General features: G+C 38.7%; 2 protein-coding genes across 2 annotated transcripts; both read left to right on the top strand.

Moving 5' to 3' along the window:
* Window positions 1-9,064: 9,064 nt before the first annotated feature.
* Window positions 9,065-19,817, top strand: LOC141633118 (importin subunit alpha-2-like). Its single transcript, XM_074445600.1, has 11 exons — window positions 9,065-9,416; window positions 15,008-15,104; window positions 15,201-15,292; window positions 15,383-15,514; window positions 15,634-15,819; window positions 15,907-16,070; window positions 16,157-16,235; window positions 17,794-17,922; window positions 18,148-18,275; window positions 18,805-19,164; window positions 19,311-19,817. Exons 1-10 carry the CDS (start codon window positions 9,204-9,206, stop codon window positions 19,160-19,162), a joined length of 1,578 nt encoding a protein of 525 aa, XP_074301701.1. The 5' UTR covers window positions 9,065-9,203; the 3' UTR covers window positions 19,163-19,164; window positions 19,311-19,817.
* Window positions 19,818-22,374: 2,557 nt separating this feature from the next.
* LOC141630395 (uncharacterized) lies at window positions 22,375-23,779 on the top strand. Its single transcript, XM_074443224.1, has 2 exons — window positions 22,375-23,593; window positions 23,745-23,779. The coding sequence occupies exons 1-2, from the start codon at window positions 22,375-22,377 to the stop codon at window positions 23,777-23,779; spliced, it is 1,254 nt and encodes a 417-aa protein (XP_074299325.1).
* The last annotated feature ends 573 nt before the right edge of the window (window positions 23,780-24,352 follow it).

Raw genomic sequence — 24,352 nt, 5'->3', positions numbered from 1 at the left:
TCTGACTTCCTTCCAATTTTAGGTAAAACATCTTAGCCTCATCTAGCTCTTTAGTTAATGTTTAAATTTTAGCAAGATGATTAAGATTTAGTTGACCTACTTTATCGAAAGCGTGTTTAGCATGTCTTACTTCATCACTAAGCAGTAAGCCAATTTGCTCAAGTTGCTTGTTATCTCTTTTACACAAAGTGAGGTCAGCTAGCAGAGAGTCACGTTCCTTAGTTAGTGAAGACACATGTTTTGTGAGACTCTAAATTTTATTTTTAAACTCGGATGCAACAGTTGCATCATCTGTTGCATGGGTTTGTTCAGCCTTTTTCAAAGTTTCAATTTGAACAAGGAGGTCATCGTTTGATTTTTGCACTCGATCTAAAGCTTTTGACATGACTTGACTCGTCGTTCAACATTTCAGCAATTTTGACAAGATCACCTTTTTCCCTTTCACATGTTGATAGATCAATCAAAAGTTGGTCAGGTTCTTTGGTTAGTGAGGACATAGTTTTGACGAGGGACTCATCTTTTTTGTTAGACACAGATGCAACATTGCAATGCTCTGTTGCATGCATTTCATCAACCCTTTTAGCAAGAAACAAATTCTGTTTTCGGAGCTTTTTAATCTCCTTTTCAAGACTCAATGATGAACTAGGTTGATCAACCTCATTTAGACATTCTTTCAAACCAACATTTTCTTCAGCTATGCCTTCAATTTCAGTTTACATAGCCTCTAATTTATTATTTTGGACACGACACTTGTCAATGAATTGGTCTAGGAGGAGACAAACTTTGTCTTTAGAGAAAGTTCAAACCTTTTTCTTGAGCTTATTACCTCATTATCTGAATCTGAATCTGAGTCCACGGAGTGAGCCATAAGACATTTGACATTTTCTTTCTTTGTTGACTTTGGAACATCATTGTTTGATTTAGAAGAGATGCACATTTTGGCGTCCAATTCTTCCTCAAGGACATCGTCCTCCTCGGAATCGGACATTCCCCAAATGGTTGTCATTACTTTGCTTTTGTACTCTCTCTTAGCAAACTCACGCTTTTCTTTGGATTTAATGTCGTTCCACTTTGGGCATTCTTTGATTTAGTGACCTTTGTCACCACATTTGAAGCAACCAACAGTGGAACTAGACTTCCTCTTTGCAAAGCGTCGTTTTCTAGTATAGTTATTGAACCTTTGTGAGTTTCGACCATTAATCATGCCAACAATGTTTTTAGTGAACATTGCAAACTCGTCATCTTCATCCTCCTCATCACTTGAGAGAGCATTGAGAGCGAGTCCTTTCCCTTTAGAGATTTCACCAGAGTGCTTCATGAGAGTTAACTCATGAGCCATGAGTGAGCCCATAAGTTCATTAAGGGATAGCAAAGAAAGGTCTTTACCTTCCTCAATAGTTGTAACCTTCGGTTGCCATTTTTCAGATAGGCTACGAAGGATTTTATGGACTAAATCCTCGGATTTGAAATTTCTACCTAGACTCTTGAGGTCATTAACAATACTAGAGAAGCGTGAAGACAAACTATTAATTGACTCATCTCTTCCCATGTTGAACATCTCATATTGTTGCATGAGAAGATCAACACGGTACTTTTTGACTTGTGACGTTCCCTCATAAGCAAGGCTTAGGGTATTCCAAATTTCCTTGGCCGAGTTTCATCAGGATATCCGGTTAATCTCTTGTTCACCGATGCCATATTGAAAGATGGACATGGCTTTAGAGTTTTTCTCGACTTTCCTATAATCAGCCTCGACATATTTATCCTCACTTTTTAGGATACTAGTGCAATTGGCATTAGTCACCTCGATTTTGAGGGGACCCTTTTGAATGATCAACCAACACTCATAGTCCGTACTTTTGACATAATGCTACATGCGGTGTTTCCACCAAGCATAGTTTTTTCCCTTAAAGATGGGATACTTAGTGTATTTTGAATCGTCCATAACTATGGGATGAACTCTTTGGTTTTAACCAATATCAAGAGCACGAGGCTCTGATACCAATTGAAGAATTAACAACGATAAACACCTAAAGGAGGGGGGGGGGATTAGGTGTACCTTTTAAAAATTCTCTTTTACTTGGTTAGAGGCTAACACAAGTAAGATCTATTAAGTACTAGTTTGAGAAACTTAATGGATTGTAAGTTCACAAATGGTATAGCAGGTCTATACAACAGTATGAGTGACTGTTGCACAACACTGGCAGGGAGATTATTGAATAAAAGAGGAATGATAAGAGAACGTAAAAGTAAATAAACAAACAAGACGATGTTTAAAAATTAGTTCAGCTCCTACTGCCGAGCCTACGTCCAACCGTTATTTTATTGCTTGTTTAGAAATTATTCAAACTTAACTAAACCATTACAATGAAAATAACTCGCCAACCTACTCCGGTTGCAATTGCTTAAAGCTGCTCTGCTTCAAGACTTTCCCTTTCTTAAAGGTACTCCGCTTCAAGACTTTAAGTTCTATCCCATAGGTTTACAAAGTCAGAATCTCAGTGGTTCACTTAAGAACATGTAGATTACAATTAAGACTTAAACACGAGAATCATTGAACATATTCTTTTATGCAACAGTGAAGCGAACTGATATTTGGAGATTTTATAGCTTTGAAAAACAATTGAAGACTTTTGAAAACAGAAAACGTTTTTGCAAATGATTGAAGAACAAAGCTTAAATGCTGAAAAGATTTGTAAAGTGTTTTACAATGAATGCTCTTTAAAAGTCTTGCAATAAATGATAAAATGGGTTGGCTATTTATAGAGGGAAGAAGTGGGTAAGAGAAGGATCTTAACACTTCTTCACTCTAATGTCCATGGGTTTGTAAGATGTATTATCATTTAAAAATATAGAAGAACAATCATATTTGTTAGGGTCAAGGTGGCTGCATATTTTCTAGGCAAGGAGTGTTTCCCATAAATTATGGGAACTCAAAATTTCGCCAAAAATGGAAAAAGCAAAAGACCTATTTTTAGCATGAAAAACCACTTGCATTAATAAGATTGGTATCTTTAATTTAACTTGCAAGCATATTTTTTTTGTTCTATTTGTTCTTCAGATTTGAAAAATGATATTCCTTTTGAACACAATAAAGCTTTTGAAAGGTTTTGAACACTTGTGAATTTTTCCGAAAATTCTCCATACGTTAGTACCAGAAACCATGGTGCAACAGTCACATGAACTGTTGCATGATTTTGCAATCACTAATGCTTAAAGAGGATATGTTTAACTATCTCGTTTACAACATTCATTCTAGGCAATGGGCATGTTTGACTTGTCTTTCATCTTGATCATCTCTGGGCTTCTTTGAACAATCATTGGATGCTTCAATTTGCTAAACAATTTAACTAAGAAGCAAACAATTAAATGATAATGAAACTTGGCATCATCAACCAAGTGTGTTCTAACAGTTAAGCAAGATCAACTGATAATAATTTGGCTTTAAATTAACCCCTTATTTAGTGTCACTATTTGTACAAAGAAAAAGTTAGTGTCACTATAATGTTTGACCACTCACTCGCTCAATCAGCCATTGTAATACGGATTATTGTCTAATGCCTATATTGGTTGGTAATTAACAACCACTTGTAACTTACCGACCATGGTCGGCTAGGAATCATTGTTATCGATTGAAGTTCCTTTACGTAGATAATAAGTTCTTGAGGGCACAAGTGATGGGGATATAATATAATAATACATAAACCACAAAATTGTTTTCCCGCCTAAACTCTACGCCTTACACAAAACCCAATTTTACCAATCAGCCATTGTAATACGGATTATTGTCTAAACCTAATATTAATCAGAAATTTCCCCAAATAATATGACTCCATAACAAAATAAAATATCTCACTAGAAATTAGTTAACAACCCACATAATTCGCATATTCTTTAGCTACGGTAACGGTGAAAATCACGGTAAATATTTTTTTTAAGAGTTGACTATAATCGTAATGGTTGTTTTCATATAGTTTTAATATAATTTTTACAAAGAAACAACATAAAAACCATATATGCTCTTATATATGCTCTTATATATGATCATCTAGCATTTAATTAATTTAGTACGCAATACTTTAGTCTTATCATTCTTATACGCCTATATCAACAAGTCTTTTTCGTCTTAAGTTTACGACAAATAAAATATGATCTATTTACAATAAAATATGACTATTTTTTTGATAAAAAATTTATCAGAACAACAATTTTAGCCGTAACTTTAGTTACAACATTTTGTCGTTAAATGTCACTTTTTATTAGAAAATGGCGACATTTTTCCCATCTTAAACTAAATACAGAAAAAAGGCCCGTCTTAAATAAGAATTTATGCTCCTATATAGTGATTGTTTTTTTTTTTTTGTGTGTTAACCAGCAGTATTCCCCTACCGACAGCCATGGCAATTTCCCTGACACAACTTTGTCGTCGATATAGCGTAATTACAAATAAGAATACTCGTAGTCTTAATATCTTATGGTGTGAAGGAAAAATGAATCGAAAAGGTTTTAAGCGTATTATAATTGTAATTTTTAACATTCTTTATATACTCATTGAAGCTATTATTAAATCAATAAAAATAGCAATATGATTTTTTGTATTTGTAAGATTGCAAGGCATACATATAACCAATATTATACTAAGATAATGTTGGTAAGAAAATTTAAACAAATATTAGTAATATAATTTTTTAAAATGTTTGTAAATACACATGCAACTTTGCACGGGTTTAACCTAGTACAATATAATAAAACAACCACCATAATATGTTTTTTTTTCTTCCAACTCATCACTTCCATATTAAACATAACAAATTGTTTAATAAGGCGGTCTCTTACCATGAGACCATCCCAATAACCACAAGCCCAAAAAAAAATAAATTCCATAAAATTAAGAAATACAAAACCAATTAATACTTCGTACTACACTAATTTAAAGGTTGATCTTCTGAATACGGAATCGACGACTATAAATCTTCCAAGTCCAAAATATAGCAATCACCTTGTTTCATTTGCAATTTTGCATGGTCCTCCATGTCTACAACTTTCAGAGCATTTCAAATGTGTTTATGAGCAAACTCAGATTGCACACCTCACATACTTCTTCACAAAGAAATTCATCTAACAACCACTAATTTGTTGTTTAAAACAACCAATTTTCAAACTAAAATTGGTAGTATTAATCTAAAAACTATACTTGACAAAAATAAAGCAACTCTGTTTGGGTAATTTTCTACCACAAATTTATACAATGACGTGGCAGCAGATAATTGGCGCAAAGCAAAGGCAACGGTTTGATGACATGGCAAGAAAATATCTTAAGCAAAAGGAACACCAACTGAAGTCCAAAGCAAGCTGAGTCAAAACCATAAAACCCGGTCAAGTAACAAATCCCACGAAAATAGGGAAGTTGAGCAGAAATAGAAAGTAGGCGTTGAGGAGGAGCGGGTCAAAGAAAACATCTATAAATATCAAGCAAGGACAAGCAACAAAGGACATTCGATCATTCACTCACTCACACTTCAAACCTCTACTCCAGAAAATTATCATTCATCATCATACAAGAGCATTCGACTTTATTTCTGTCATAATTGTATCATTACGTTGTTCCTTCTCAGTACCTCAGAAGTCATAGTGCATACATTTGGCGGGATACCGACTCCCCCCGCGGTTTTTCCCACATTTGGGTTTTCCGCATCACCATTTTCTTGTGTCCTTTACTTTTTTGCATTTCTTATTTTGTCTTTCAGTTTACGAGTTCATACACACTACCTTAAGTTCGACTAACAATAGGCCGCTTTAACCCAGCAAAAGACAAAGTGACTATTAGGTAATTTTTTACCAAAACAAACTCTAAACTTGTATTGAAAATAATCAAAATGAAAATTTGTTAATTTTGAAGTTAAAACTTTTAGATGTTAAACTATGATTTGAGCTAATTAAAATAATGAGTTAAATATGTAATTTTTTTAATTTAATTTGAAACCATACTTTTCAACTTAAACTTGAAGTTCTCAATATATAAACATGAGTTTTTAAGTTAAAAAATTAGTTAAAGCTTCGAAGTATGAAATTTCAATTATAAATCTGAAACTTAGCAGATCAATTAATAACCTTGGTAGACGATGTTGACATCGATTATCAACATTCTTCATCATTAGTTTTAAGAGGTAATTAAAGGACTGAACAACAGATGAGAATGATAATCGTGAAGGTGATGAGGATGTAGATTGCAAAGGCGGTGGAGTAGGTTGCGGCGATGAGGATCTAGACTGAAGAGACGACGAGGGAAGGGCGGTGAAGGAGGACATTAATCATAGATCCGTAGTGGTGGTAATGCTGTGAATGAAGTCACGTGAATGAGAGGGTTCGAGCGAAAGCCCTTACAAATAAAGAAAGCTCAATATATACGAGTGTTATTCCGTGAAATAACTCAGTTTTTCATTTTTGCTTTACATAACTTGTTTATTGGGCTACAATCTCATATTGGACCCGTCTTATGCTATGACAGGGTCTTATAGGAGAGTAGCTGTTTTTGGATTCTTTGAAAATAGGCCCACTAACTAAATAGTCAATACAATACATGAGATTTTTTTTATGTTAGCTAGCACGAGTTTTATACGACCATGATTTGGTTGTTACTTTTACGAAAGTCTCTATATTCTAAGGTTTCCATAATATCATAATTGGCTTTAAAAATTTGCATTTTCTTTAAAAATAATAATTTTCATATCCTATATTGTATATACAATTGTTTACCATGGTTTTAGATTTTTCAAGCATCGCTTTTTTTTACACGATTAGACCATATTATTCAATCATACAATTTAGATAATTTGTCAGTATCAAAATCATTCCTTTTACGTTTTAAAAGCCGGTGTGAATAGCTCTTTGTTAAAGTGGCCAACTTATATGTTGAAGTGTTCTTAACTTTCAGTTTATCTATCTGTACTAATACTAATACTAATTAATAAAACAATAACCATTGTCATAGTATTTTCCCGCTCATTTACCCATGCATTTTTTTTCATTTTAAACTAAACTTTCCAAAAACTCCTCCTAAATTGTAGTATCTCATATTCTTCCGAAGGCTTGTAGCGCTGAAGAAACAGCTACCATGCATGTCGTGAAATATTGGGGGCAACCTCAAAGTATAGTCAGTGACCGCGACTCTCGCTTCACGGGACTATTTTGGGGAGAGTTTTTCAAGCTCTTGGGTTCAAGTCTCCGGATGTCATCAAGTTACCATCCCCAAACGGATGACCAAACCGAGCGATTTAACAGTATGCTAGAAGAATACCTGCGACACTTTGTGGGAGCAACTCAAATGGAGTGGGTGCGACTCCTTGATGTTGCCCAATTTTGCTTTAATGTTCAGACGAGCTCCTCTTCCAATAAGAGCCCGTTTAAACTTGTTATAGATCAACAACCATTATTGCCTCCCACAGTTGCAGATGTCTATGGCGGCCGAACAAAGAAAGCTCACGAGTTCGCCAAAGAATGGAATATGAATGCAGAGATTGCTCGAGCTTCTCTAGAGAAGGCGTCACACCCCATGAAGAAATGGGCAGATGAGAATCGAAGACCAAGGGAGTTCAAAGTAGGCGACATGGTCATGGTGAAGTTGAATAAAGAACAGATGAGATTCCTCAGGGGACGTGACAAACGGCCGGTTCGAAAGTATGAAGGGCTCATCCAAGTGATCAAGCGGATTGGGGAAGTGGCATACAAGTTCGATCGCCCTACCTGGATGAAGTGTCACCCGGTGTTCCATGTGAGTTGCTTGAAGCCGTATCATCCAGATCCAGAAGATCCTACCCTCAACAAAAGCAAGCGTGCAAACATCCGTTCCAACCAACTTCCAGCAGCATCAGCCGATTGAACCAGCCTTGAAGACTTCCAGCGTTGCCGAGGACGGCAACAGATTAGGTGGGGGAGAGTGTAACGAGCCGCTAAAACACCGCACAATCCCTAAAAATTACGCGCATGATTCGTTCACTTCGAGCCCTTAGATTTTATGTTTCTACTTATGTATTTTCGTTTCTGTTTTTTTAGTCATGTAGTACTCCAAGATTAATTTTTGCGTGTCGAATCTTGGAGCTACCTCTTTAGTTTAAGATACGTTTTTAGGCGTTTAGAAAACGTATCGCTATTATGCACAGTCAATGTTTCCTGCTACCAGGCTTGTAATATCAAATTTCTCTTTTTTGGGAGTACTAGTCAATGAATCTGCTTCCCACCCAATTGCCTTCTTATTGCTTGTTGCTTGCATTCTTATGAACGACTCATGCCTTCATAACTTACTAACAAACTTGTGTGTGTCGACCGTTGATGATTGAGACTAGGATCCCGACTCACGCAAACCGATACCGATTACGAATGCCCTAGTGCTTGACAAACACTAGTGGTTGACACTCTCGCTAGCATTCTTGTCGTGAGTTTAGACAAGGGTGCGCTCCACGACCCGGCTCAAAGTTCGGACCGTGACGTGGCCTCCTACCGTTCATTTTTATGCTTTCTAGTTCGTGTTTGTTTTAGTTTTGTTTACGTTGAGTTAATCTCGCTTCTTTTCACCAAAAAGAAAATAAAAAATTTACTCATGTGAATTTTATTTAATCCGTCACAAATTTGGGACACTTCTGTCAAAAATGAGAATTTGTGAACTTTATTAAACTCGGAAAGAAAGATGGCAAAAACCTCAACTCGACGTAGAGGGCCGACTTAGTTTGTTTGTCAATTAGTTTTGCTGAAGACGGGTCGGAGCAAGTGACGGGTAATGCCACTCACAAAACGAATAGGGGGGATAAGGTGGGGGCACCTCCATGTGCTTCCCTCTCTCCTCTATTTGGGTCATTTGTGAGAGAAAATGATATCCGTCACTCCAAAGTAACGGGATACGTGCCGTCAGAAATGAGATTTTGTGTTTATTTGGATAAACAATTCAAATAACACAAATAATTGAAATTTAAATATTTGCAGGCAAGTACCCTACTTGAAAAAAAAGAAGGCGCCTCAAACCAAAAAGATCATAAACATGGTTTAAATGAATGGAAAACGACAGTTAATTAATTAATTAAAAAGCAAAAAACAAAGACTATACACCAGTGTACTCCACTCACTATCTCTCTTCTAGTCTCCTTCCTCTACTATTCCTTCTTCTTCAACCTTTTCTTCCCTCTTTCAATTTAAAAAATTAGGGTTTCACTATGTCGCTGAGACCGAATGCGAGGGCGGAAGTCCGCCGTAACAAGTACAAAGTCGCCGTCGATGCCGATGAAGGTCGCCGGAGAAGAGAGGATAATATGGTTGAGATTCGGAAGAGTAAGCGTGAAGAAAGCTTGCTTAAGAAGCGTCGTGAAGGATTTCAAACTCCTCAACAACCTTTTCCTGTTCTTTCTTCCTCTACTCTTGATCGAAAGGTCTTTGCTTTTTTTCCATGTTTTGCTGATTTACGTTTTGTTAATTGATTTTGTGTGTGTTCTGTTGGTTCTGTAAGTTTGATTTATTGGTATCGGTTCGACTTGCTATTGCGTGTTTTCGTACTCGTTCCGTCTCAGAAATACCTTCCAAAATAAAAAATTGTACGATTTAAGGAGTAGAAATACATGTTACACATTCGAGTATCAGTTAGTTTTGTGTAAGGCGGATTTACACTAATATAGTATAAAACGGATCTAAACATAACCCTATTAGCGGGTAAAAGTTGTTAAATGAGAGATATGTGATTTGTGTAATTTGTGTGTTGCCTTTCATTGATAATCGTGGCCTTTAAATACAAATTACATGAGATAATAGGGATAATAAACCCTAGCGTAACTGGGCCTTATAATACGGCCTTACATGAGCCTAATACGGCCTAATACCCCCCCTCAAACTGGAGCGTGGGGGATTAAGAACGCCAAGTTTGCGAAGAAGAGCATCAAATTGGGCGGAGCCAAGAGCTTTAGTGAAGATATCAGCCACTTGGGACCGTGTATCAACATGGGAAGTAGTAACCAAACCATCATTTATGGCATCGCGAATGTAGTGGCAATCAACTTCGATATGTTTCGTTCGCTCATGAAAAACAGGATTTTGAGCAATATGAAGAGCCGACTGATTGTCACAAAACAAGTGCATAGGCTTTGGGACAGAAACACCCAAGCTGGATAGAAGACCAACGAGCCACTTTAATTCGCACAAGACATTGGCCATGGACCTATACTCGGCTTCCGAGGAGGAAAGGGACACGGTATGTTGTTTCTTAGTCTTCCAAGAGAGAGGTGAATCACCGAGAAAAACAACCCAACCCGAGACGGAACGACGAGTGATAGGACATCCAGCATAATCAGAGTCACACCAACCAGAAATAGCAAGAGAATTATCGGCCTTTAACAATATCCCTTGACCCGGTCGACCCTTTAAATAGCGTACCACGCGAAGAGCAGCATCCATATGCTCTTTTCGAGGCTGATGAAGAAATTGAGACAAGGAGTGTACCGCATAAGAAAGATCGGGACGTGTCACGGCAAGATAAACAAGACGACCCACAATACGACGGTAGGACTCCACATCCTGAAGGAATTCACCTGAAGCACGCCCCAACTGATGATGTTGTTCTAGAGGTGTGGCGGCAGGTTTAGCACCAAGTAGTCCAGTTTCGGAAATGATATCGAGAGCATACTTGCGTTGGTTAAGAAAAATACCTTCGGAATTTCGGGCAACTTCAATACCCAAAAAATATTTTAAGGTACCCAAATCTTTCATATGAAAGCAGAGATTAAGGTAACCTTTAAAAGAGACAATAGCCGCAGAATCATTACCAGCGATAACGAGGTCATCCACGTAAACTAAGACATGAATGCATATCTCTCCCGTCACGTAGCTAAACAAGGAGTAGTCGGAATAAGATTGCACAAACCCATACTCACGTAATGCCGCGCCAAGTTTGGCGAACCAACATCGCGTTGCTTGTCGTAACCCATATAAGGATTTCCGCAACCGACACACCTTGCCTTCATGAGCCTTGCTAAAATCGGGGGGCAATCGCATATAAACTTCCTCAGACAGATCACCATGTAAAAAGGCGTTATGCACATCTATCTGATGAAGTTCCCATTTACGAATAGCCGCAACAGCTAGAAAAGCTCGTATCGTCCCCATTTTTACAACAAGAGCAAATGTTTCACTAAAATCAATGCCTTGAACTTGATGATTCCCAAATATAACTAGACGAGCTTTATAACGTTCAATCGCACCGTCTGACTTATATTTGATTTTGTAAACCCACCGGCAACCGAGTGCCTTTTTATGAGCCGGCAAGTCACATAACTCCCACGTATTATTCTTTTCGAGGGCGTCAATTTCATCTTGCATAGCTTTACACCATTGTGGATTAGAGATAGCAACACGGAAAGACGGAGGCTCAATTCCTTCCGTAATCGCAGCTAGAAAATGACGATGAGAAGGCGAAAATTTATTACAATTAATGTAATTAGCTAAGGCATAAGACGTACCAGAGAAAGAGGAAGGAGATGAAGATGAGCTATCGGGAGAGGACGGTGGTGTGGTGGGATCTGCAGCGGAGCCAACCAAAAAATCACGAAGTCGACTAGACGGAATTTTAATTCGACGGCCACGACCCATATCATCACCCGTCGTAGTGTCAGCCCCCTCGGTACCTGTATCTACTGCCCCATCAGTTTCATTTGGAGCAGGCCCATCGGTGACATTCGGAGCATGCCCCGTAGTGGCATTCGGAGCCGGCCCATTAGGCTGAACAAACCCGCCATCCTCGGTACTAGGATCAGGCCCGCCATTTGGAGAATAAGGAGCAGGCTCGTCATCCGTATCACTGTGCAATTCATCAATGTGTGGAGTATTTGGGGCATTGTCATTAGTGGCAAGTGTATCAGTGGCTTCATAAGGCAAGGATTTTTCATAAAAATAAACATCGCGAGACACGAAAATTTTACCGGTCTCTAGATCAAAGACTTTCCAACCCTTTTTATTATACGGATATCCAACAAAGACACACTTACGACTTCGTTTAGCAAATTTATCTCCCTTAGTGTGTTGATTATGAACAAAACACAAGCACCCAAACACTCGAAAATTATCATACGATGGAGGTTTGTTAAATAAAAGTTCATAAGGGGTTTTATTGTGGAGAAGGATAGATGGAGTACGATTGATAAGATATGCCGCGGTTAAAACACACTCACCCCAAAAAGAAATAGGAAGGTTAGCTTGAAATAGCAAGGCTCTAGCAACATTCAATATGTGACGATGTTTGCGCTCCACCCGCCCATTTTGTTGAGGTGTACCAACACAAGATGTTTGAAAAAGAATACCATGTGTGGTAAAATAATCGGCCATTTTATTAAATTCGCTACCATTATCCGACCGGACCATTTTAACACGTTTTGAAAATTGTGTGTCAACCATGGCTAAGAAATTCGTGAAAGTGGAGGTAACTTCCGTCTTATCAAAAAGCAAATAAACCCACACAGCCCGGGAAAAATCATCAACAATAGTAAAAAAATACTTAGCACCACAAGAAGAGGGTGTTCGATAGGGACCCCACAAATCACAATGTATTAAAGAAAAAATGTCTGACGATTTATTATCGCTTAAATGAAAGCTATGTCGACTTTGTTTGGTTTGATGACAAACATCACACGGGGAATTAATAAGAGAACGGAACTTGCTAACTTGTGGAAGTAAATGAACCACTTTATTAGAGGGATGTCCCAATCGCTTGTGCCATAAATCAAAAGAATCGGCGGCGCTCACCACATGAACTGAAGCTGGCCGTCCCACCACACGAAGAAGATAGAGTCCGTCCTTTAGCTCACCGGCTTCAATCCTCGTCCTCAAAGAAGGGCCCTGAATGTGACATGAAGAGTTATTAAAAATAAATTCACAACCAGTAGCCTCAACAAATTGTGAGACGGAAAGTAAATTGCAGGTGAGACTTGGGACATAAAGAACATGCGTAAGATACAAAGAGTCAGATAACCAAACTGTCCCGGCTATCGTGGCCGTAACAGTATGTCCGTTTGGCAGATTTATGGGACACGATGGTATGGAATAAGTGTTTGTCAACCATGTTATGTCACCTGTAACATGACGGGAAGCCCCCGTATCGATAATCCAGTCCAAGTACATACCAGAAAGGCGATCACCATTGGAGGAGGACGGTCCAGAAATAGCAGCATTGACACGGGCAGAAGTAGACGCGGCAGAACCAGTAGGAGTGCGGGCTCGCGCTTTAACCTCTTCAATGGTGCGAGGACGATCACCCCACCACTCCGGGAACTTCTGAGTCCATATAAAACAGGCCGGCGACTCATGCCCAGTACCGGTACAGTGTGAGCAAGTTAATTTACGACGTTTGAGGCGCTCAAGGTCTCTAAGTGCACGCCAATCAGTAACGGGTACAGTAGGTTTAGATGGAGTTCTGACGGCGTAAGCAGCCAGCTCAGTGGGTTCATTAAGAGTACTAGTACCGCCTAATTGTAAGCGCTCCTCTTGCAATGTTAATTGAAAAGCACGGTTAAGGGTAGGAAGGGGATCAAGCGATAATAACTGAGAACGTAAATTACCGTACATGGACCGATCTAAGCCCATGAGAAACTTATGAAGGCGCTCTGAATCTTGTCGCGCAAGTGCACTTTTACCGATACCGCAAGTACAATGACCACAGGAACAAGCAAAAGGCGGCTCGTGATTGGCAAGAGAATCCCAAAGAACCTTTAAATTGCCAAAGTAGGAAGTGACAGTCATACCTTTATCTTGTTTGCAGTCGTGGAGATCGGATTTAAGAGCGTGAATTTTCGAACCATCAACCGTCGAAAAACGTTCAGCCAGATCATCCCACAAAGAACGAGCATCTTCGAAGTAAGAGATACTACTTTTGATAGACGAATCGAGAGTACGCATTATCCATTGAACAATGGTACAAGGAATGACTTCCCATTGCCCTAGAAGAACCGTATCAGTCGGTTTATCAACAGTCCCGTCGCAAAAACCAAATTTTCGCCTAGCTTTAAGCGACATCTTCATAGAACGGCTCCATTCGTCATAGTTATCAGAACTAAGTTTAATGTCAGTGATAACAATACTAGGGATATCATGTCTCCCAAGATAGAAAGGAGACAAGATATCGATAGAGTTTTTCGAGGTTTCGGACTCTGGTTTCGTCATAATGTGTGGACGATTTTAGGAGTCAGAAAAGGAACAGAGAAGGAGGCGGAAGCGTTGTTAGGTTTTCGATCGAAAACGAGAACCTGATACCATGTTAAATGAGAGATATGTGATTTGTGTAATTTGTGTATTGCCTTTCATTGATAATCGTGGCCTTTAAATACAAATTACATGAGATAATAGGGATAATAAACCCTAGCGTAACTGGGCCTTATAATACGGCCTTACATGAGCCTAATACGGCCTAATAAAAGTAGTTATTATTAAACTTGTGTGAAGCCGTCTTATACCTTTTAAACTGCGTTGTGTATCAGAATTGGAGGAAGTACTACCGTTTAAACTGCTTTCGCCTTGAATTGCGTCTATTGCATGGAGATTTTTTTTTTTTTTTGGCTTTGATTTGTCTTCTGTCAAAAAGTTTTTGAAGTTTTTTAATGCTAATCGAGAATTGGGGTGTCTCGTTTGTATCATCAAGTGCATTCAATTATGCTGCAGGAATTTAGAGTGCTCTTGAATGGAAGACACTAATGACTAAGTTACTAGGAACTTTGATATCAAGGGGAGGCCTTGGAAAGTTATTTGATGCTAATTGAAATTTTGGCAGGCTGATACATAAAAATAATATCTTCCATTATGAAAGTACTAGTGTAAACTTAAGATGTGTGACTAGCATTTAGGCGTTTAGAATAGTTTACATATTACACTTCGCAGTTTGAACTTTGGTTGCAACTATGTGTTCAGTTTTCACTGTCCACTACTGGGTTATGGAGCTACTTACGGATCTTACTTCTACTTTCTAAAATGGCCTCCACTTTGATTGCAGTTGGAGAGTTTGCCTAATTTGGTTGCTGGCGTGTACTCTGATAACAACCAAATGCAGCTGGAGGCTACTATGCAGTTCCGGAAATTGCTTTCAATAGGTATTGGTGTGATTACTCAATATATGTTTAAATTATACTGTGAATGTGTAGTTTTGGATGTGGTTGATATTTTAATATTCCGTTGATTTTGTGCAGAAAGAAGCCCTCCGATTGAGGAAGTGATACAAGCTGGAGTTGTCCCCCGCTTTGTAGAGTTTCTTCAGAGAGAGGATTTTCCCCAGCTGCAGGTTTATATTCATTATGAATTGCCACAACTTTGCCAATTGAGACTATATTCTTATTGTTCATTACGTGAATTGTTGCAACTTCTCTCACAGTTTGAGGCTGCTTGGGCTCTTACAAATATTGCGTCAGGGACCTCAGAAAACACCAAGGTCGTGATTGATCATGGAGCTGTTCCCATTTTTGCGAAGCTCCTTGCTTCTCCAAGTGATGATGTCCGTGAGCAGGTATCACTGAATAACCAGTCACCCCTTCTAGTTAGTTTGTTATTATGCTAACCACTGACAGAATTGAATGGACTTTTTGTAATCTCTGTTTCTGTCCTCACATTATCAAAAAATTGCAGGCAGTGTGGGCTTTGGGAAATGTTGCTGGCGACTCCCCAGGATGCAGGGACTTGGTTCTTAGCAGTGGTGCATTGATTCCACTGCTTGCTCAACTCAATGAGCATTCAAAGCTTTCCATGCTTAGAAATGCCACATGGACTTTGTCAAACTTCTGTAGAGGAAAGCCACAACCTCCTTTTGACCAGGTTTCTTTTTCTTCTATAAATCTTGGCAAATTGTAACTGCTTCAAGCTAGTTATGATGGTTGTGACAACTATATGTTAATTGAACAGGTCAGGCCAGCGCTTCCTGCCCTTGAACGTCTTGTTCATTCGAATGATGATGAAGTCTTGACAGATGCCTGCTGGGCACTTTCTTACCTATCAGATGGCCCAAACGACAAAATTCAAGCTGTTATTGAGGCTGGTGTTTGCCCACGATTGGTAGAGCTCCTCATGTATGTATGCTTTGCTTTTGATGCTGTTGTTATTGGGTTTTCTTCCTTTTCATGCTGTAAATTGTTTGGTATCCCTATTCCTCCAGGCATCCATCTCCTTCTGTGCTGATTCCTGCTCTTCGAACAGTCGGAAATATTGTTACTGGAGATGATGTTCAAACACAGGTAGGCTCAATGCTGCCAATTTGTACTCAAATTACTGACCTCAATGTAGAACAGCTCCTAATATTTGTGTTTCTTTCTGGAAGTTTTCTCGTAATATGATGCCTTACATGTTACCCCTCTGTTTTTATATAAGTCTCTCTCACATTTTGAGGCAGTAAATTAAATCTTCAATATCCCTTAATATACGACTAAATATTATGAAACGTTTACTCTAGAAAAGGAAATGGAAAGTGTGAAAACAAAAATGCATCAAATTGCTCTGATATGAATAGGCTTGTAGTTAGCTCGGAACAAAAAGAGTCATTAGATAGGATAAAAAGAGGTAGTGGCGTTTAGTAATTCAGACTTAATTTTGTTTACTTGAAAATTGTTGACCCCAATGTTTAACAGCTCCAAAGACTGGCCTTAGTTTCTTAAAATTCATATGTTCTCAATTCTCAAGTCTTTATATAGTACTTCTTGTAACATCTTTTATCATTTTACTTAAAAAGTTTTTTTTTTTTAAAAAATGACTTATACTCCTTTTGTTTTACAAACCCATTGTGCCACTTTAATCTCAATTTTCACACTTTTCTTATGCTTTAATTTTTTTACAAACACACTACTTTCGTTTATCATTTTATTTTTTCGTACTTTGTTTATTTACCTTTGACCGTATTGGCGGATTCAAACCTCGGCGGATTCGGATGATGATTCATGCTAGCCGACCCCAAACTGTGTTGGGACTAAGGCTTTGTTGTTGTTGTAACATCTAGAAATTAAGACTTCATTTCATGATCGTGGCTATGATAAATGAAGGAGAATCCTTAATTCCCGGTTACACAAATGACATAAGGAGTAAGAAGAAAAATATTGTTTTTCTTTGAAACTATTTGCGGAACTTCTATACTCCTTAAGGAAAATTCCTGTTCCTTTCACTCTTTAGAAGTAGAATCTATGTTCTCGAACTATATCATTTCCCCCACATATTTGCGCAATCATATCCAATGCCTTGTCAAACAATACACTTCTCTTCGAGCAAAAAATCGATTTATTTTTGTATGTATAAGAACCTGTTTCCAACCCTTCCATTTCTAAGGAATATAAAGTTGAAGGCTTGAAGCTGTGAAGCTACTCTAAAACATCTTGACATTGGAGACTCTTCTACTGTCGGGCTGCATCGAAAAATGACGGTCAAATTTATATATTCCCAATTTCCCTTCAATGAACCTAGGTTGCATTATAGTTTAGTTTTCATGTATTAGTTTGCCATAATGTCAGAGTTTTGCGTAATTTTGTGACATGGGAACACACATAGTTAAGGGATTTAAACCTCATAACTAGCAGGGTTTGATTAGTGATACTCTGTAAACATTTTACCTTTTGAGTGATGGACGATGAACTGAACTAGTAACATATTGTTTGTATGTAGTTGCCATGCCGAGTGGATGATTTGTTGTTGTTCTGTCTTCTATATTGTTGTTGCTAAGAATATTATATGGAGTGTGTAATTTGTAAAGTAGGCGTTGTTATTAGATGAAAAACTTTTATTATAAATTGCATTTCTGTGATGTTTCAGTTCATAATCAACAGTGGCTCACTGCCATGCCTTTTGAACCTCTTGACTCATAATCACAAGAAGAGCATTAAAAAAGAGGCTTGCTGGACGATATCGAATATTACGGCTGGTAATAGAGAACAGATTCAGGTAATACATTTCAAACCCCTAGTTTTTGCCAATGCTTCATGAGCATGTCAAGAATAAAAGAAAACCTTCTGCTCTTTTCACTCTTATCTACTGAATTCCATTTTATTGTCAACTTATTTTCTAACGAACTAAGGGTTTACTGCTTGCATAATGAAGTCCCTATTTATGCTTGATTACTGACTCAATGATTGAATATCTTCCTGGCTAATATTGGTTAATGTTTAGGCTGTCATTGAAGCTGATTTGATCGGCCCACTCGTCAACTTGCTTCAAACTGCTGAATTTGACATAAAGAAAGAGGCTGCTTGGACAATATCTAATGCCACATCTGGTGGTTCTCCTGATCAAATAAAGTATGCATCATACTGTTTCATTATACTCCCTCCAACAACATTAGCCCAACGACTTAAAGGCCCCGCAAATTGCGGCATAAGGGGGTGGGCGCGGGGGTGGGATGTCGATGTAGCCAGCTTTACCCGTGTTGGTGACTCAAATAAGCTGTTTCCGTATGACCACCAACAACATCAGAGCCTTAGCCTCAAAAAGATTTGGGGCCGGCTGACATGATTTATCATCGAAAACCTTCTAGGGTATCCAATAGGCTGTTTCCGAATGACCTGGAATGAAAATTGAAAATTGCGTTGAGAACTGCATTGAATGACTGCCACTTCACAATATATTAGTAATAAGATGAAGGTAGTGAAGTAAACAGAAGAGAGTGAAGACAAACTAACACTCAAGAAGGATAATAGAGTGAAGACAAACTAACACTCACAGTAAGAAGATAATAGCAAGATAATAGCGGGATGGAGGGAGTAGTACTATTTGATCTCATCTTTTTTCAGCTCGGTGATTATTAAACGTGCCTTTTCTTTGTTTTAGGTACCTTGTTAGTCAAGGTTGCATTAAACCATTATGTGACTTGCTTGTGTGCCCTGACCCAAGGGTCATTACCGTATGCCTAGAAGGCCTGGAAAACATCTTGAAAGTAGGTGAAGCAGAGAAGAATATCGGCAACACAGGGGAAGTTAATTATTATGCCCAGTTGATAGATGAAGCCGAGGGATTGGAGAAAATTGAAAATCTTCAAAGTCATGATAATAATGAGATCTATGAAAAGGCTGTGAAAATTTTAGAAACTTACTGGTTGGAGGAAGAGGAAGAAACTGCACCACCATCTGCCGATGATTCTCAAAATTGGGGAGTTGAAGCACCATCTGGGGGATTTAAGTTTGGCTAAAGGTATATTTACTCTGGATGCAATCTTGATCTGGATGATTTTTGTTCCATCATTTTTAGTACTCCCCTCATCCCCAAGTATATTTTTACCATTTGATTTTAGTAGTCAGCCAATGACAATCTTGATCTGAATATATAATTGGATGCAGTACTTTGAAACATGTTGAGGTTGCAGAAATCAAAATCAGTGAGATGGAGTTTTGGGTCCAGGTGATCGCAGGTTGAAGTTAAGGACCCATTCGGGTCAGTTGGGTCAGGTCACAGCAACTCTAAAGGAGTCCATAGTAGGGTTTGGTGTCTTTGTGGTCTAGGGATTGCTCCAGTGGGTCGGTCAAGGGTGAACAGTTGGATTGAAGAGCATAAGTTGATTCGATGATGATGGTCTGCTTTGCAGCTTCTTGAGTCCGCTGCACCCTTCAGTTGTTTTTTGTGTCAATATTTATATGTCTGGGGGAAGAAGGGTCTTGTAGCTGTCATACCCTTTTAATCATTATTTTTCACTTTAAGATACAGCTTAAGTTGAGTTACAATTGCATGTTTGCATCGTCCTCGGACAAGTTTGACTGTAAAAACAATATCATGATATTTTTTTCGTGTCAGAATGAACTATGATGAGTGTCCAATCCCCTATTTACTAAATAAATAGGTGAATTCATGAATTCTCTCTCCAAAAAAAATCTTTTTAAATAAGGAAGTTATTGATTTTCGCAGTACGCTTTACTCATTGCAGTACGCTGTTGACAATTATACCCCTTTTATTTATCCTCCCATTTTCCCTCTCTAGTCTCTCTCTAAGATATTCTCTCTAATTTAAAACATCCATTATTCTTTAATTTACGCACTTCGTTCATAAATTACACATGTACTGCACAAACATACTCTTTTTTGTTTATAAATTAAACACCTATAATCTATAATCATTCCTCCATACAAGTTTCAATGTATTACAATTTTCAACGACATTATGACTATGTCATATTTCAATTTTCTTTAACTTAGATGCGTTACAGTTTGGCTTTATTTCCAGAGTTCCAGTACAATGGAGTGGTACATTAAAAGGAAAAAAGCAATTACTCTACAACCCCCTTATTACTTTTTCTGCATACATACTACCTCCATTATACATACTCCGTACATAGAAAAACACCAAAACCCGTATCTCGTACTGCTACTTTCCATACTACTGCGGTATCAACCAACAACACCGCCAATGACACAACCTACGTCACCTGTGCCGGCTACTGATCGGAGGGATAGCCATCTGGCCGAACCATCCCCACCACGATTTTTTTCTCCTACCACCGCACCACAGTTCGAACGCCCATTAAAACGCCGCCAACGGACCACTGTCCAACCACACCCTGTCGTTGACCGCCGCCGACCCCACCATAGACGCTGACCACAGTCGACCCCACTAATTAGCCGTTAACTAATTCAGACATAAACCCTAATTAAAGAAAGAATAAAATTGTAAGGAAGAATCAATTAAATTATTAATATGGGATTAACGAATTAAATACCTACTATTCAAATAATCGTTCATAATTGAAATTTTTTAAGGAGGTTGAAGAAGATTAAGGTTGCAACAAGAGAGAAGGAAGGGAGAAGTTTGATGTGTTTCTTAGTCGAGGGTAGAGAAATGGAAATTTATGTACAAAAAGTACTGTAATGAGTAAAAATCGTACTGCGAAAATAAATTACGTTATTTAATTGTTTTCACTAAATAAAGAAATTAATAATTATAATGTATTTCATTAAAATTAAACTTTTTTATCAAATTATATAATTTTCACTAAACACTAAACACTAAACTATAATATTTTAATTCAAATATAAATAATATAAATTTAAAAACTATTAAATATTTTATTGAAATTATCAGCTTTGTGGTATAAAAAATACTTTTAAAGAAAATATAATTCAAGACATTACTCAATTCTCTTGGATTATTTTTCAATTTTAATTTTTTCTTTCTCGAAGAAAAATACATTAACGAGAAAAATGAACAATTAATGAGATACCACTATTATTTTACGGTTCAATTTTACTTAATTTTCTTGAATAACTTTAAAGTTCAATTTTTTTTTGCATATCAAAATATAATAACGTGAAATATTAAAAATTAATAAGGTTTTAATTTAGAATTATTAAGTAATACAAAATAAAAAATTTATAAATACCGCGCAAACCTAGTTTCTATAACAAGTCAGGCAGTCAATAATTTTGCTCAGGTACTAGGGACGTGCGTCCTTGTTTTCTACTTTTGTCAGGCGGTGCAACTATGGTGGAACGAAGTTTGCAAGATTTTAGCATGGTGTGGACAAGAGTCGTATGTTTGTTACGAAACCTTAAAAGCACTGTTGAAGTTTTAGGTACTGCTACTTGGGTGATCGAACAGATTCAGCAACTAGTCTGCAATATTTGTTTGCTACTTGGAGAACTTGTGAGTTGTGATCCTAGGTCGGCACATGACAAGAGTAGTATATTAGTGCGATTCTATGTAGTATATCATCTGTGAAGAATGATCTCCAATATTGGAAATTGGAAAGTATATGACCAAAATTAAACAATGAAAGATGAAAGATGCCCAGTTATATAAACATGTATCTAATCATAATGGGTCATTGCATTTCTCAATTATCATTATTAGTGCCATCAAGGTCACAATTAGCTGTGCCACCCATGCCGTGCTAACCGGGCATATGAATTGGCCGTTGACTGGGCTACCAGCCAACCTGTGTCTAGCCTTTCTTTTTTACAAAAATGGTAACCAAGTGCAGTCGGCAGTCTGTCGTGCCATGAGCCAGCCTAGTCTGGCACTAAGTCGTATCTGTTCGTGTCCGTGCTTGCGTCATACTATGCCGGTGGCCAACTGCCACCCTTTGTCTAAACACATACTACGCCTAGCAGATAATCCAATCTAACAACAATGCAGTCAAACTCAACTTACAAAATTTAGTTAAAACCGACCGCAATGCATGGACATATGAAACCCCGGTTTGTTTACAACTATTAGTTGTAAATATGTAAATATTTAAGATTGTGAATAATGTGTATCTTGTATTTTCCTATATATATTAATGATATGAGATCACCCTAATTAGGGGATTACGTTAACTTACATGGTATCATTAGCCTAGGTTTTTCTCTCTAACCCTAGCAAATACCTTCTCTCGGCCGTCCTCCCCACCGCCACCACACAAATCTCTCCAAATGGCTAACGGCGGGACTGACTCTGCCTCCTCCCAATCTATCTCGCCTGCCAAATCCTTCCTCCACCCCGTGTATACCGTCTCCAACATCACCAACAAGGTTCGCGTTCTTGACGGGACGAAAGTCACTTATGCCTCGTGGGTCCGACTCTTCACCCTTCACGCTCGTGGTTACAAAGTTCTCTCGCACATTGACGGCACACCTCCACCGTCACCTACTGCGGAAAACTATAGTGAATGGTGCGAAGTCGATGCTCATGTCCTCCAATGGATTTATGGCACCCTGAGTGACGATCTTCTCCCTCGCATCCTTGAAGATGAATCGACGGCCTATGCAGCGTGGAAACGTGTTGAGAATATTTTTCTCAACAACAAGGGGGCTCGTGCAGCGGCCCTTGAACACGAGTTCAACAATCTAAAACTCGAGAGTATGCCTTCCCTTGAAGCTTATTGTCAACGGTTACGCGATCTTGCCGGACAAATGAAAGATGTCGGTTCTGCCGTTGACAATCAGAGGTTGGTGCTTCAATTAGTGCGTGGTCTTCCGCCCAGTTATGATACAGTGGCTGCTTATATAAATCAAACTCTCCCACCGTTTGAAACTGCCCGGAGCATGCTCGAATTGGAGAAACATCGTACCTCTGCTCGGGAAGAGCCTCCTGCTGCTCTGGTTGCGGCTCCTGCCCCGCCCTCTGACAACTCCGGTTGGGGTGACACTTCCACCCCCAACCCGACGTCCAATCAGAATCGTTCCTCTAATCGTGGTAATGGGAACCGCCGTCGCGATAATCGCAGCAATCAGAAGCGGTCGTCTTCCTCCTCTCAGACCGCAGCAACACAACCTGCTGCTGCCCCTGTTTCGTGGCCCACAATGGGCATGCCCTACCCGTGGTCGCCACCCCCCTGCCCCTATCCCACCTATCCGGGTTGGGTTCAACCGTGGCAGCAATGGGCTCCCTCTGTCTCCCGCAGTACTGCCCGCTTTAATGCTACTGCTCCTCGCTTTGGACAAGCAAACCTGGTCGACACAGAACCAGTGCAGCCTACTGATCTTGCGCAGGCTTTCCAGGCAATGTCCATAAATGCTCCGTGGTTTATGGATACGGGTGCTTCCTCACATCTCACGGCTGATGCAGGTACGTTTGATTCTCCCTCTAATGCGCGTAACATTCATTCTATACTTGTCGGTAATGGCCATAGTATTCCGGTTCAGGGTTGTGGTAACTCAACCATTAAAACTCCCTCTCGTACCCTGCATTTAACCAACGCTTTGCATACACCTCGTATCATTAAAAACCTGATTTAAATAGTCAATTTACTCGGGATAATAATGTATCTGTTGAATTTGACCCCCTTGGTTTTTCTGTGAAGGACCTTCAGACTGGGATGACGATTCTGAGGAGTGATAGTAATGGCGAACTTTATCCAGTGTCTTCCACATCTTCTCGTCGAGTCCTCTTTTTCCTACACCGGTCACACTTAGTCTCCATGTCGTCCGACGTATGGCATGTACCCGCCTCGGACATCCCGGGTCCAATATTTTACAAAGACTTACGGAGTCATTCTCTTATTAGTTGTAATAAGGAGACAAATTCTCATTTATGTCATTCATGTCAAGTTAGTAAACACAAACGATTGCCTTTTTCCGATTCTACTTCCGCTACTGTTGCTCCGTTTGACATTATACACAGTGATTTATGGACTAGTCCTATTTTGAGCAAAAGTGGTTATAAGTATTATCTTTTACTCATTGATAATTTTTCCAATTTCGTTTGGGTTTACCCTATCAAAAATAAGTCTGATGTGTTTGCCCGCTTTATCTCGTTTACTGCCTATATACAAACACAATTTCAATGTAAAATTAAATCCTTTCAATGTGATTTAGGCCGAGAATTCGACAACACTTCGTTTCAAAAATTTGCTAGTGATAACGGTCTTGTTTTCCGGTTTTCTTGCCCTCAAACATCCCCTCAAAATGG

This window comes from Silene latifolia, chromosome Y (genome assembly GCF_048544455.1).
Source record: "Silene latifolia isolate original U9 population chromosome Y, ASM4854445v1, whole genome shotgun sequence".
NCBI lineage: Eukaryota > Viridiplantae > Streptophyta > Magnoliopsida > Caryophyllales > Caryophyllaceae > Silene > Silene latifolia.
The sequence above is the reverse complement of the archived record's forward strand: the minus strand, read 5'-3'. Positions and strand labels throughout refer to the sequence as shown.

What these genes read in the sequence shown, in the direction of transcription:
- LOC141633118 (XM_074445600.1), top strand. Translation starts at nt 9,204, where the DNA reads ATGTCGCTGAGACCGAATGCGAGGGCGGAAGTCCGCCGTAACAAGTAC. An exon ending in CCGGAAATTGCTTTCAATAG is followed by an intron (nt 15,105 to 15,200) that starts GTATTGGTGTGA and finishes GATTTTGTGCAG; the next exon opens with AAAGAAGCCCTCCGATTGAG. An exon ending in GTAATAGAGAACAGATTCAG is followed by an intron (nt 17,923 to 18,147) that starts GTAATACATTTC and finishes GTTAATGTTTAG; the next exon opens with GCTGTCATTGAAGCTGATTT.
- LOC141630395 (XM_074443224.1), top strand. Translation starts at nt 22,375, where the DNA reads ATGGCTAACGGCGGGACTGACTCTGCCTCCTCCCAATCTATCTCGCCT. An exon ending in TATTCCGGTTCAGGGTTGTG is followed by an intron (nt 23,594 to 23,744) that starts GTAACTCAACCA and finishes TTTTCTGTGAAG; the next exon opens with GACCTTCAGACTGGGATGAC.